The 13950-nt window shown below is 38.9% G+C and overlaps 1 protein-coding gene across 1 annotated transcript in view; it reads left to right on the forward strand.

The window, feature by feature from the left end:
* Positions 1-13114, forward strand: part of LOC120260026 (protein arginine N-methyltransferase PRMT10-like) — a 29076-nt gene extending 15962 nt beyond the window's left edge. Inside the window, exons 4-6 of the mRNA XM_039267470.1 lie at positions 12172-12361; positions 12641-12826; positions 12902-13114. Coding sequence (XP_039123404.1) covers positions 12172-12361; positions 12641-12826; positions 12902-13114 — 589 coding nt within the window. The remainder of the gene's footprint in view (positions 1-12171; positions 12362-12640; positions 12827-12901) is intronic.
* Positions 13115-13950: the final 836 nt, after the last annotated feature.

The raw sequence follows: 13950 nt of genomic DNA on the forward strand, positions 1-13950 counted from the left end.
CTTTGGTGTGAAAGGTAAAACTTAGTCCTCGTTTCATTGGCCCTTTCAAAATCTTGGAACGTATTGGTGAGGTGGCTTATCGACTTGCCCTTCCACCGCTCTCTCTCAAGTACATAATGTGTTCCATGTCTCCATCTTTGAGGGAAATATGTCTCCAATCCCAGATCATGTGATTCGGGTTCCCAGTTTTGAGTTTAACGGTGATTTGTCCTTGAAGAACAACCATTAAAGATTGTAGATTTTAGAAGCAAGAAGCGAGGAAGCGGGTCATTTCTTATGTCAAAAGTCCATTGGAGAAATCATTACGGCGTGAGGCAACTCGTGATCCGTTCCTGATTGATGAAAGTGAATGAATGGCGCGATGAGAATGAGCAGGGTCATATATATATATATATATATATATATATATATATTCACCGTCACTTGAAGATCAAAAAGCGTAGAGATCCAACGTCAATCTTGGACGTAATACCCGATTCCCGCCTCCAAGAACAAGAAACCCGCAAGTCCCGATGCCACTACCACCACCTCGAAAGTTCAAATCCTCCCTCTCCGATCGCAGCCAACACGCCGATGGCGAGCGGAGACCAATTCTATCGAGGCTGCCGACTCCGTTGGACAAGGATGTCGACTTCATGAAGTACTTCGCACTCTACGGCGTTCCTCCATAACTAGAAGGTTGTGCTCTCCGACAGCGTTCGCATGAAGGCCTACTACTACGCCGTGTTCGAGAACCCCAATCACTTCCGCGATAAGGTTCTCTCTAATTCAAATCGGAAAACCCTTTTTCTTTTTTTGTTCTTTTTGTTGTCTTTTTCGATCAGTATATTGACTTAGTCATGTGTTGTGGATGAAAAGGTTGTTTTGGATGTTGAGTACTGGAAGTGGAATTCTTGCAATATGGTGTGCTCAAGCCGGAGCGAAGAAGGTGTATGCTATTGAAGCTATGAAGATGTCGGAGCGTGTTCGTGGCGTTGTTAAAAGCTAACAACGTTGACGATGTAGTTGAGGTGATTGAGGGGTCGATGGAGGATGTTCTTTTTGCGAGAGAAAGGTGCGGGGGTTACTGGGTTTCGAGACCATTTTTTTGTTTCTTGAATTCTTGAATTCTTGAATTCTTGAATTTTTAGTTTAAATGATGAGTATTGTTTTTCATATTGGTTTGCAGTTGATGTTATAATATCAGAATGGATGGGATACTTTCTTCTTTATGAGTCAATGTTTGACTCTGTTATTTTTGCAAGAGATCGGTGGCTTAAGCCAGATGTAGTAATGTAAGCTATTTTTGTGATTTAGTGCATTTTTTCCATATCTAATCTTGAGTATGGCAACGTCAATGTTTCTTGAAGTTTTATTCTCCTTTTTTTTTACTTAAATTTTGTTGGAAATTTATTGGTTGAGGTTTACAACAGTGAATCTACACCTGTGGAACTAAATCTGGCCTGCTAATTAGTGACAATATTAGTTATGATACTTGTTGTGGACCCCGCCCCAAAGTTTGATTAGATTAATCAAAGTTTTTTTTTGTTTTCACCTTATTTCCCTTTGTCAGGTTGCTCTCCACTAAGGTGGTCATGAGGAATTCCTGGAGGAATTCATGGTTTCCATCACATCTATGCCTTTGATATTTGAACCTTTTAACTTCATTGTTTTTCTTCTCCTCTTGTGCTTCTTCTTCATTCCTTTGTCTTGTAAGAGAGGTTGCTAGACTGAAGGTTTTTGAAGCTTGGCTATCTTCTCAACACACTCTTTTCCGGCCATCATAGTAAGCCCTAGCCCTTCTTGGTTAAACTCTCTTGGTAGTGTTGTTTTTTTTTTGGTAACTAAAGCCATGACTTTTATCTATCTTTTGATTAGCTTGCCATGTTTTGTTGATTATCATGTTAGCTCTTTTTTTATTTAGAAACCTTGGCTTGTTGATGACTAAATTCGGAGTTGTTTATGCTTGTTTTCTCTCTTAGTTCATAGCTCAAAAAAATTGTTGTTGAAACCCTTGGAGCTTAGTGTTAGCTCAAAGGCTTGTGCTTAACCATCCTTGTTTGGAGAAAGGTTTGGCCTTGGCATTAGTTTAATGAATGTTAAGTTGCTTAGTTCTTGCTCACCCATGCATGGTGGAGATTTTTTTTTGGACCTTATTTGAGGGGTAGAACTAGCATGCTATTTAAAAAAACCATGATATTGTGTATGTTTCCATGTGTATATGTATTCATGTATTTTGGTTGGTTTTCCTTGGATTATAGGATCACCTTTGAGCTATAATCTTGGATTTCTTTTTGAATTTAGGAGATCACCAAGTAAGTAATCCCTTAAACTCTTGTACTTAAATTTTTGTGGTTTTGATTTATTTTTCATGTAAAATTTCTGAAATTTTATTTGCTTTTTATTCTTTAAAAAAATTATTGTGAGAATGCCATCTATTTATGTCTTGTGTTTTTTTAGAGGAAGAGAAGTTTCTATACTTAGTTGGAACCATAGTGCTTTTTATTTGCCAAAAACTTATACATGTTATTTCCTTGTTACTTCCAAATATTTGGCAAAGTAATTATCCTTTTTGTAACCTTGTTTATTCCCAATAACAAAAACTTAAGATTTATTAAGTGCTTGAATCCTTGGTCCACCTAACATCAATTTGGATTACCTATCTATTATTTGGTTATACATTTATCCCTTAAATATCCACTTACCTTTATGTCCTTGCCTATCTTCTTCCTAAAATTTTTAGCATCCTTGTTTTAGTCAATATTTCCCTTGAAATTATTTTTCTAGTTATCTTGGAATTAGGTGGATCATTTTTCTTCAATTGATGAGATACATTAGACCTTGAATTTTTACAAATTTTAGTATTTTATTGTATTAATAATCATGCATTTCATCCTTGAGTTTGGTTGGATAATTATTTATTGGTTTCACTATTATTTATACTTGTGGTATTTTATTTTGTTGGTAAATCTTTTATTTTCTTAAATTTTGGGAAAATATTTGTGAAATGTTGTTATTATTTCTCCAAAATGAGAACCATGCTTAGGCTTGGAAAAGTGAGTATTTTCTTTTACATTATTTATTTATCTACTTTATTTTATTAGATGAATTTTTGGAAAATACTTGTGTATATTCTGTATTCTTGGCTTGGAAATGTATCTGAATTTTTGGTCTCCAAATGAACAATATGCAACCCTGTCAGTGGGGGGTTAAACCCTGACCTTGTCGACAAGTAATTTTGGAAAATGAGACTACAGTTTCGCACCGTGTCCGTTCGGTGAAATAATCAACGGCCACCTGTTATTCAGTCTCGGGTCACCGAGGGTAAATAAATGATTTCAGTTATTTCGGCTCGGGTCTGTCACCGAGGGTAAACAAATGACCTTTGGCACTTTCAGTGAATTTGGAGACATACTTTGGATATTGTATTTATTGTTTTACCTTTTGATTTTGTTTACACTATTTTGTGCTATTGCATTTTTGTGAAAATTTCAAACCTGAACTTTGCTTTCAGTTGTTTTGGATTACTTACTGGGCTAGTGAGCTCATGGATTTATTTAAATCCTTTTCAGATCACGAGCAGTAGACCCGGGGATCTTAGAAGGCTTCCAGTAGATGTCTTCTTTGGGGATTTAGGTCTTAATGCTTATGTCTTTGCATCAGTTGTATTTTTGGTTAAGAACCTCCTTATAGGTCATGCTGTATTTTATTTACCTTGTATTTGAGTTTGGTTGTAAACCTTAAGTTGTACTCTTATTTGTTATTCTGTCAGTTTATTTCTACTCCTAGCCTGTGTTAGGTTTTGAGGCCTTGCAGGTTCACTGGGCCCCGCCCTGTGGGTCTGCGGCCGTTTGTCATCGCACCAGGTTCGGGGCGTGACAAATTCAGTGGTATCAGAGAATATTTAGATAAACCTCTTGTCTAACGATCCTAGTAGTCTAGATAGAGTTTTTAGTGTGAAATTCTTAGGATGATTGATGATTTTGTTAGAGGATATGTTCAGTATACTGTTGCTTGTATTCTTGTGCATTGATTCTTATGTTTTGTTAGGAAGAAGATGACTTCAGGACAAGAGCAGGACAGCGAACAGCCAGCCTTAGGATACAACAAGGAAGCAGTCGAACAACTTATCAGGACAGAGAAGAAAGGGGAGAGAAAGCGATTGAAGAAGTTGAAAGACTATGAACCGTCTAATGGAGCAGTAGTACATCCTCTCATGCCATCATCTTCTATGGTGATAAGCATGAACACCCGTGATTTCAGCTCACTGATAGCAAAGACCATGAGAGAGCTGTATGAAGAAGAGACTGATATCCGCATGATGCAGTGGGACATTGGAAGGTGGATGCGTAAGGACGGACTTTCTGAAGAAACAGCTACCGCTTATGACTATTCCTTGGCTATTCTCCGCCGTCTTGGTCCTGTAGATCCCCTCCGTGATAATACTGATCTAGCTGTACTATCACCAAGAACAGTGCAAGGCCGTGAGTATTTCATACGTAGGGAAGAGCGGGAAAAAAAGAAGGGCGGCGAAACTGGCTAGAAGGATTTTGGTGGAGGATCCAGTTACTTCTCCTGCTCACTCCACCATGCTTCATGATGAGAGTTCGGCCCAGGAGAGTTGTGGAAGCTGCTAGTGTTTTTTTTTTCCTTTCCCTTTCTTAGTCTTATCTTTGGTGTTTAATTGTTAAACCTCCCTCCTTGTATGCTTTATTGTCATTCTCTAAGACTAGTAGTACCTAAGTGTTGCTTGATCATCTGCTTTTCCACGATCATGTTCTCTTTTGGTGTTATTGTTATTATCTTCCCAGGGATACCTGTTTAGATTGTGGTTAAGCCTCGTTGTATTAGAGTAATGGTTCTGCTTGATTTGATTACCTACCTTCTTTAAACCTTTGTTGTCCTCGCACCCTAGTTTCTAATTGGATTAGGGTTTTTGCAGAATGCCTCGCAGAGCAGCTAACTGAGGCGTGAATGAATTACTTGGTCAACCGAGATTTGCTCATGAAGGCCAAGGTGGAAACCAAACTGATTCTGCTAACAATCCAGGGGGTGATCTTTGGAGCTTTTTGCGTGAAGTAGTGGGGTTGGTGCGGGAGCGGCGTTTATCTCAACAACCAACACCGCCACCTCCTCCTCCCCTAAGGAGCCCAAACAAAGGGACGATTATGGAATTTAGGAGTACAGGACCCCCGCCATTTGAAGGAACCACCAATCCGGATGAGGGTAGACCAGTGGGTAGCAAAGATGGAAAAAGCTTTTGCCGTAATGAACTGTACCCCAGAAGAGAAGCTCAGGTTCGGCATCTACATGATTCAAGGACCTGCAAACGATTGGTATAATGGGGAAATTAGGATCAGACAAGGAAAAGAGTTTGAATCATGGGCAGAACTGAGGAAGGCACTCTTCAGGAAGTACTTTACCAGGGACAAGCAGAGACAACTAGAGCGACAGTTCGTTCGTTTGACATAGGGGAATAGGTCAGTAGACGAGTACGAAGTGGAGTTTGATCGACTATCCAAGTATGCTTCGAAGCTAGTGGAAGATGATCAGAGTCGGGCGAATCGATTCGAGGAAGGGTTACACCCTCATATTCGCAGGGGACTAGCACCTCTGCATTTGAGTACTTATGCTGAAGTGGTGGGACGCGCTAAGTCCCTAGATTCTGTTTGGAAGGATACTCAAGAGCAGAAGAAAAGCTTCCAGAAGAAGAGATGCAGGAATTTTGACAACCAAAGTACCCGACCTACTGGAGCGGGAGACAGGAACAACTCCGGCAATAGAGTTCAAGCTGAGTCACAAACAGTCAATGGACCACCGGCGCAGCGACCTCGCAAGTTGCCCCCTATCCCTCCTCCCCGGACTAACCAGCCAAGTTGTGCCACTTGTGGTGGAGCTCACAGGACTACAGATTGCAGACGGGCTTCTGGAGCTTGCTATAGGTGTGGCAGTCAGGGTCACCGCATTGCTCAGTGTCCGCAAATGCCTTCTAAGCCTCAACAGGCTTATAGTGGGCAGAGTTCTAGGGTCATACCAGCACAGAAACCTCCGGCCCCTTCGGAACAGCGTGCAGGAAAAGCTGTTGGTGGAGAACCATCTTCCACAACCCATCAGAAGGCGGGCAGACCTAGGACTCAAGGACGAGTCTATGCACTGACTCAGGAGGATGCTCATGCCTCCAATGCTGTGGTGTCAGGTACCTTACCAGTATATTCTGCTTATGCATGTGTTTTGTTCGATTCTGGAGCTACGCATTCCTTTATTTCTTCTGCATTTATTCGGAAGCATGCTTTACCTGCTGTTGTGTTGGATTATGATTTGAGTCTTGCTACACCTGTTGGTGATACCTTAGTAATCAGCACAGTTTGTGTAAACTATCCTGTGGTAATTGATAATCATGTGTTGCTAGCTGATCTCCATGTCATGAGCATGAAGGACTTTGATGTTATTTTGGGGATGGACTGGTTATCCTCCACCCATGCCGTGGTAGATTACCATAGGAAAAGAGTTGACTTTAGAATCCCTGGAGAAACAGAGTTCTCTTTTCTTGGGAGTGCTTCTGTATCACCAACTCGAGTAATTTCTGCCCTACAAGCTAGGAAATTACTTTTGAGTGGGTGCACAGGAGTCCTCGCCACTGTGATAGAAGTCAAGAATGGAAGTCAGGTGCTTGAAGATATCCCAGTAGTGAGGGAATTTCTAGATGTTTTTCCTGAAGACCTTCCGGGCTTGCCTCCGGACAGGGAGATAGAATTCTTTATTAACCTAGTCCCAGGCACTAACTGCATCTCTAAGGCCCCTTATAGGATAGCCCCTACTGAGCTGGTTGAATTGAAGAAGCAGCTTGAAGAACTTCTCGACAAAGGTTTTATCCGTCCGAGTGTTTCTCCTTGGGGAGCTCCTGTGCTTTTTGTGAAAAAGAAAGATGGAAGTTTGAGATTATGCATCGACTACAGAGAACTAAATAAAGTGACTGTGAAGAACAGATATCCATTACCTAGGATTGACGACCTATTTGATCAACTACAAGGATCACAAGTTTTCTCGAAGATTGACCTCAGAACGGGATACCACCAGCTGAAGATCAAGCAAGAGGATGTGCCAATATCTGCATTTCGAACTCGTTATGGTCATTACGAATTCCTAGTAATGCCTTTCGGGTTGACTAATGCACCAGCTGCTTTCATGGATTTGATGAACAGAACTTTCAAACCTTTCCTGGACAAATTTGTTGTAGTGTTCATCGATGACATCTTGGTGTATTCCAAAAATCAGGAGGAGCATGAAGAACACTTGAGGATCGTGTTGGGGACACTCAGAGAGAGAAAACTTTTCGCCAAATTCTCCAAGTGTGAATTTTGGCTAGATCGAGTGCCTTTTCTTGGCCATGTCATAACCAAAGATGGCATCTCTGTAGATCCTACCAAGATTGAAGCAGTTGTAGAATGGAAAAGGCCGACAAGTGTGACAGAAATTCGTAGCTTTTTGGGACTAGCAGGTTACTATAGAAGATTTGTTGAAGGATTCTCAATTTTAGCAGCACCATTGACGAGACTTACGAGGAAAGGAACAAACTTTCAGTGGTCTGATAAGTGTGAACAAAGCTTCCAGGAGTTAAAGCGTCGATTGGTGTCAGCACCTATCCTCACACTACCTTCTCCTGGAGATGGTTTCACTATCTCCAGGAGAAGGTAGTGATGCTTGTAAGACGGGGTTGGGTGTGTCTTGATGCAAAATGGCCGAGTAGTTGCCTACGCCTCTAGGCAACTGAAACCTTTTGAGGAGAACTACCCCACCCATGACTTGGAGCTTGCTGCGGTGATTTTTGCCTTAAAGATCTGGAGACACTACCTTTATGGAGAATCATGTGAAGTATTTACAGATCACAAGAGCCTCAAGTATATTTTTACCCAGAAAGAGCTAAATTTGAGGCAAAGAAGATGGTTAGAGTTGATGAAAGATTACGATCTGACTATCAGTTATCAACCTGGCAAGGCTAATGTTGTGGCTGATGCGCTTAGCAGGAAGTCTTTTGGCAGTGTGGCAGCATTGATCACTTCTCAAAGGTCTATTTTGGAGGAGATAAGAAGAATGGAACTTCAAATAGTTCTACCGAGTGTCAGTGCTTCTCTAGCAAACATGGTGCTACGACCTACTCTGCTGGAAAGGATCAAGATAGCTCAAGAAAGAGATGATTACCTACAGAAGATCCGTCAAGAAGCAAAAGATGGTTCCCAAGTGCAGTTCAGAGTCCATGAAGATGGCTCAGTCAGATTTGGTGATCGGATTTGTGTACCAAATGTTCTAGATTTAAAGAAGGAGATTTTGGAAGAAGCCCACTTCTCTAGTTACTCAGTGCATCCTGGCAGCACAAAAATGTACAAGGACTTGAAGCTCAACTTTTGGTGGAACAACATGAAGCGAGAGATTGCTCAGTTTGTGGCGCATTGTTTGACTTGTCAACAAGTAAAGGTGGAGCATCAAAGACCTGCAGGACTTCTCCAACCTCTTCCTATTCCTGAGTGGAAATGGGAGAATATAGCTATGGACTTTGTGTCTGGTTTTCCTAAGACTAATAAAGGTTTTGACAGTGTGTGGGTAGTAGTTGATAGGTTAACTAAGTCCGCTCACTTCTTAGCTGTTAAGACTGGTTTGTCTTTGGAAAAACTTGCTGAGTTGTATATTGACCAGATTGTGAGGCTTCATGGTGTTCCAGTAACCATCGTCTCTGATCGGGACTCTCGATTCGTAGCTCATTTCTGGGGGAGTCTACATAAAGCTTTAGGAACGACACTCACTTTCAGTACGGCTTTTCACCCTCAAACTGATGGGCAATCAGAACGAACTATCCAAATTTTGGAAGATATGTTGCGAGCATGTATGCTAGATTTTGGAGGTGCTTGGGATAGACATCTACCCTTGATAGAATTTTCCTATAATAACAGTTACCAGGCAAGTATCCAGATGGCTCCCTATGAGGCTTTGTACGGGAGGCGGTGCAGGTCACCTATCTGTTGGGATGATGTAGGAGAAAGAAAACTTTTGGGGCCAGAGATTGTGCAGATAACAGTTGAGAAAGTTCACCAAATTAGAGATCGACTACAAGCAGCTCAGAGCAGACAGAAGAGTCATGCAGACAACAGAAGAAGAAGCTTGGAATTCCAAGTGGGAGAACACGTGTTCTTGAAAGTTGCTCCTGCTAAGGGAATTGTTCGCTTTGGTGTGAAAGGTAAACTTAGTCCTCGTTTCATTGGCCCTTTCAAAATCTTGGAACGTATTGGTGAGGTGGCTTATCGGCTTGCCCTTCCACCTGCTCTCTCTCAAGTACATAATGTGTTCCATGTCTCCATGCTGAGGAAATATGTCTCCAATCCTGATCATGTGATTCAGTTCCCAGATTTTGAGTTTAACAGTGATTTGTCCTTCGAAGAACAACCATTAAAGATTGTAGATTTTAAGAAGCAAGAACTGAGGAAGCGGGTCATTTCTTATGTCAAAGTCCATTGGAGAAATCATTCTGAGCGTGAGGCAACTTGGGAATTAGAGTCTGTTATGAGAGAGAAGTATCCTTTTCTTTTTCTCAGGGCAAGTGCGAGTTTAGAAGACTAAACTCTTTTAAGTAGGGGAGGATTGTGGACCCCGCCCCAAAGCTTGATTAGATTAATCAAAGTTTTTTTTGTTTTCACCTTATTTCCCTTTGTCAGGTTGCTCTCCACTAAGGTGGTCATGAGGAATTCCTGGAGGAATTCATGGTTTCCATCACATCTATGCCTTTGATATTTGAACCTTTTAACTTCATTGTTTTTCTTCTCCTCTTGTGCTTCTTCTTCATTCCTTTGTCTTGTAAGAGAGGTTGCTAGACTGAAGGTTTTTGAAGCTTGGCTATCTTCTCAACACACTCTTTTCCGGCCATCATAGTAAGCCCTAGCCCTTCTTGGTTAAACTCTCTTGGTAGTGTTGTTTTTTTTTTGGTAACTAAAGCCATGACTTTTATCTATCTTTTGATTAGCTTGCCATGTTTTGTTGATTATCATGTTAGCTCTTTTTATTTAGAAACCTTGGCTTGTTGATGACTAAATTCGGAGTTGTTTATGCTTGTTTCTCTCTTAGTTCATAGCTCAAAAATTGTTGTTGAAACCCTTGGAGCTTAGTGTTAGCTCAAAGGCTTGTGCTTAACCATCCTTGTTTGGAGAAAGGTTTGGCCTTGGCATTAGTTTAATGAATGTTAAGTTGCTTAGTTCTTGCTCACCCATGTATGGTGGAGATTTTTTTTTTTTTTGGACCTTATTTGAGGGTAGAACTAGCATGCTATTTAAAAACCATGATATTGTGTATGTTTCCATGTGTATATGTATTCATGTATTTTGGTTGGTTTTCCTTGGATTATAGGATCACCTTTAGCTATAATCTTGGATTTCTTTTGAATTTAGGAGATCACCAAGTAAGTAATCCCTTAAACTCTTGTACTTAAATTTTGTGGTTTTGATTTATTTTCATGTAAAATTTCTGAAATTTTATTTGCTTTTATTCTTTAAAAATTATTGTGAGAATGCCATCTATTTATGTCTTGTGTTTTTAGAGGAAGAGAAGTTTCTATACTTAGTTGGAACCATAGTGCTTTTATTTGCCAAAACTTATACATGTTATTTCCTTGTTACTTCCAAATATTTGGCAAAGTAATTATCCTTTTTGTAACCTTGTTTATTCCCAATAACAAAAACTTAAGATTTATTAAGTGCTTGAATCCTTGGTCCACCTAACATCAATTTGGATTACCTATCTATTATTTGGTTATACATTTATCCCTTAAATATCCACTTACCTTTATGTCCTTGCCTATCTTCTTCCTAAAATTTTTAGCATCCTTGTTTTAGTCATTATTTCCCTTGAAATTATTTTTCTAGTTATCTTGGATTTAGGTGGATCATTTTTCTTCAATTGATGAGATACATTAGACCTTGAATTTTTACAAATTTTAGTATTTTATTGTATTAATAATCATGCATTTCATCCATGAGTTTGGTTGGATAATTATTTATTGGTTTCACTATTATTTATACTTGTGGTATTTTGTTTTGTTGGTAAATCTTTTATTTTCTTAAATTTTGGGAAAATATTTGTGAAATGTTGTTATTATTTCTCCAAAATGAGAACCATGCTTAGGCTTGGAAAAGTGAGTATTTTCTTTTACATTATTTATTTATCTACTTTATTTTATTAGATGAACTTTTGGAAATACTTGTGTATATTCTCGTATTCTTGGCTTGAAATGTATCTCGAATTTTTGGTCTCCAAATGAACAATATGCAACCCTCGCTGGGGGTTAAACCCCGACCTTGTCGACAAGTAATTTTGGAAAAATGAGACTACAGGCCACGACCGTGTCCGCTCGGTGAAATAATCAACGGCCACTGTTATTCGGGCCTCGGGTCACCGAGGGTAAATAAATGATTTCAGTTATTTCGGCTCGGGTCTGTCACCGAGGGTAAACAAATGACCTTTGGCACTTTCAGTGAATTTGGAGACATACTTTGGATATTGTATTTATTGTTTTACCTTTTGATTTTTGTTTTACACTATTTTTGTGCTATTGCATTTTTGTGAAAAATTTCAAGCCCCGAACTTTGCTTTCAGCTTGTTTTGGATTACTTATCGGGCTAGTGAGCTCATGGATTTATTTAAATCCTTTTTCGGATCGGGAGCGATGAGACCCGGGGATCTTAGAAGGCTTCCAAGAGATGTCTTCTTTGGGATTTAGGTCTTAATGCTTATGTCTTTGCATCGCTTGTATTTTTGGTTAAGAACCTCCTTGTAGGTCATGCTGTATTTTATTTACCTTGTATTTGAGTTTGGTTGTAAACCTTAAGTTGTACTCTTATTTGTTATTCTGTCAGTTTATTTCTACTCCTAGCCTGTGTTAGGTTTCGAGGCCTTGCAGGTTCACTGGGCCCCGCCCTGTGGGTCTGCGGCCGTTTGTCATCGCACCAGGTTCGGGGCGTGACACTTGTAGCTACTCAATCTGTGTATATGGCTGAAAAATTTCTTTAAACTTTTAGATTTTAATTAAGACCATCTCACTAATGACATAAAAGTAAATTCCCAGGTGGCCCTTCTGAAAATGTATGTGTTCAAGAATTTCAATTTGTGAATTTCATGTTAAGTGAACTGTACCTCAAATTTTGTTTATTGCAGGTATCCTAGTCATGCTCGCATGTGGATTGGGCCTATAAGATCAGGCTTATCTAAACAGCAATGGAATGAGTTTGAAAATGCAATGAGTCACTGGCATGACTTTGCCAACGAGATGAAAAGCCAGTATGGTGTTGATATGAATGTTCTATTAAAGCCTTACCGGGAAGAAAATGAGAGATACCATCTAAAGGTGCATTCTAATTTTCATCAACCCCATGAGTTTGGGTGGTCTTTCATTGGAACCATTTAATCAGACGTAGTCAAACAGTATCTTAAATCTTTCCTGTGTTGTAATATTGCTTTAGTTCGTATCTTATTTACTTGATGTGTTACAATATATATATATATATATATATCCTTAATTAATGTGTTGCAATATATATATATATATATATATATTCTATGTCAAAGCTATTTCTTATTTTGCTTATTCACATACTGATAGCAATCCCTTATATTCCTTGTCCAGAAGTCATTGTGGAGCAACATTGTTCCCAGCCAAGTCATTGGGACTTCTGCTGTTATCAAGGAGATTGACTGTTTGACAGCCACTTTAGATGAAATTCGTGAGCATCATGTAAAGTTTTCATTAAGAATCAACCTAGACAGGACGAGACTCTCTGAATTTGCTGGGTGGTTTGATGTTCATTTTCGGGTATATTGCTAGTGTAAATGAATTGCTATTCTGAATACTTCATAGATTATTCAGTCATTTGAGTGATTCTTTCAGGGTAGCACTCAGAACCCAGCAAAAAATGAAGTTGAGTTAACTACTACTCCTAGTGAAGACAATCGGACACATTGGGCCAACAGGTTGGTTACTTTCTTGAATTTGAATTCCTTTGATAGTATGATGCTCCTAGACTGGATTATGGAAGTTAATGTCTTCACTAAAATTTTGTGCAATCCATATGAGCCTGTTTGTCCATTTTCTCTTTGCTAGAAAGCATTATTAATTGAAGTCGTCTTCTTAGGAGTCAGTGAATGGATATTTTGTGTTACAATACCTTGGCCTCTCGATGTTTGATATTCATGAAAAATAACTCTTCATAAAACTTTATAACAGCGTCTCTGTTTTACTTTTCTTTTCAAGTGGATTTCTTATTTACTTGGCATATTCGGTAACATTGTGCACAGGGACGGAACCAGGATTTATTGATGGGGGGGCTGAGGGCAAAATGTTAAAAAAAAAAAATTTTGGTCAACATAAATTGTATTCAAAACAAAATAGTGCGATATTGTGACATTTAATTAAAATAATCACAAAAAAACATAAAACATTTATCTATGCACACTAGAGCTAAAATTGCCATATGTGCGATGTATGCTACTCAGAGGAGGTAATTGAATACGACGAGCTTGCATTTTTTGAAAACATTGTAGAATCGCCTCATTATCAATAGTTGCAAAAACCTTTTTCTTAATGTTGACAATCATGCTATCGTTCATCCACTCGTCTCCCATTTTGTTGCACAAGTCAGTTTTCACAATATTCATCACCGAAAATGCCCTCTCAACACTAAACATTATTTATTTATACATATATACATTATGATACATATTAATATTTGATATTTGATATTTTCAACATTTTAACTCATCAAGGCATTTAATCAAACACATTGTAGGCATATTTATAAAAATGAAGTTTATCATTCATGTTATATTTATTTCACCCATAAATTTAATACATTCATTCTCTCATTTTCAATAAGAAGTAATACTTGATCATTGATTGTATGATCCAATAATTAACAAAAAAATAAATACTAAAAATAT

Source organism: Dioscorea cayenensis, chromosome 5 (genome assembly GCF_009730915.1).
Source record: "Dioscorea cayenensis subsp. rotundata cultivar TDr96_F1 chromosome 5, TDr96_F1_v2_PseudoChromosome.rev07_lg8_w22 25.fasta, whole genome shotgun sequence".
Taxonomy (NCBI): Eukaryota; Viridiplantae; Streptophyta; class Magnoliopsida; order Dioscoreales; family Dioscoreaceae; genus Dioscorea; species Dioscorea cayenensis.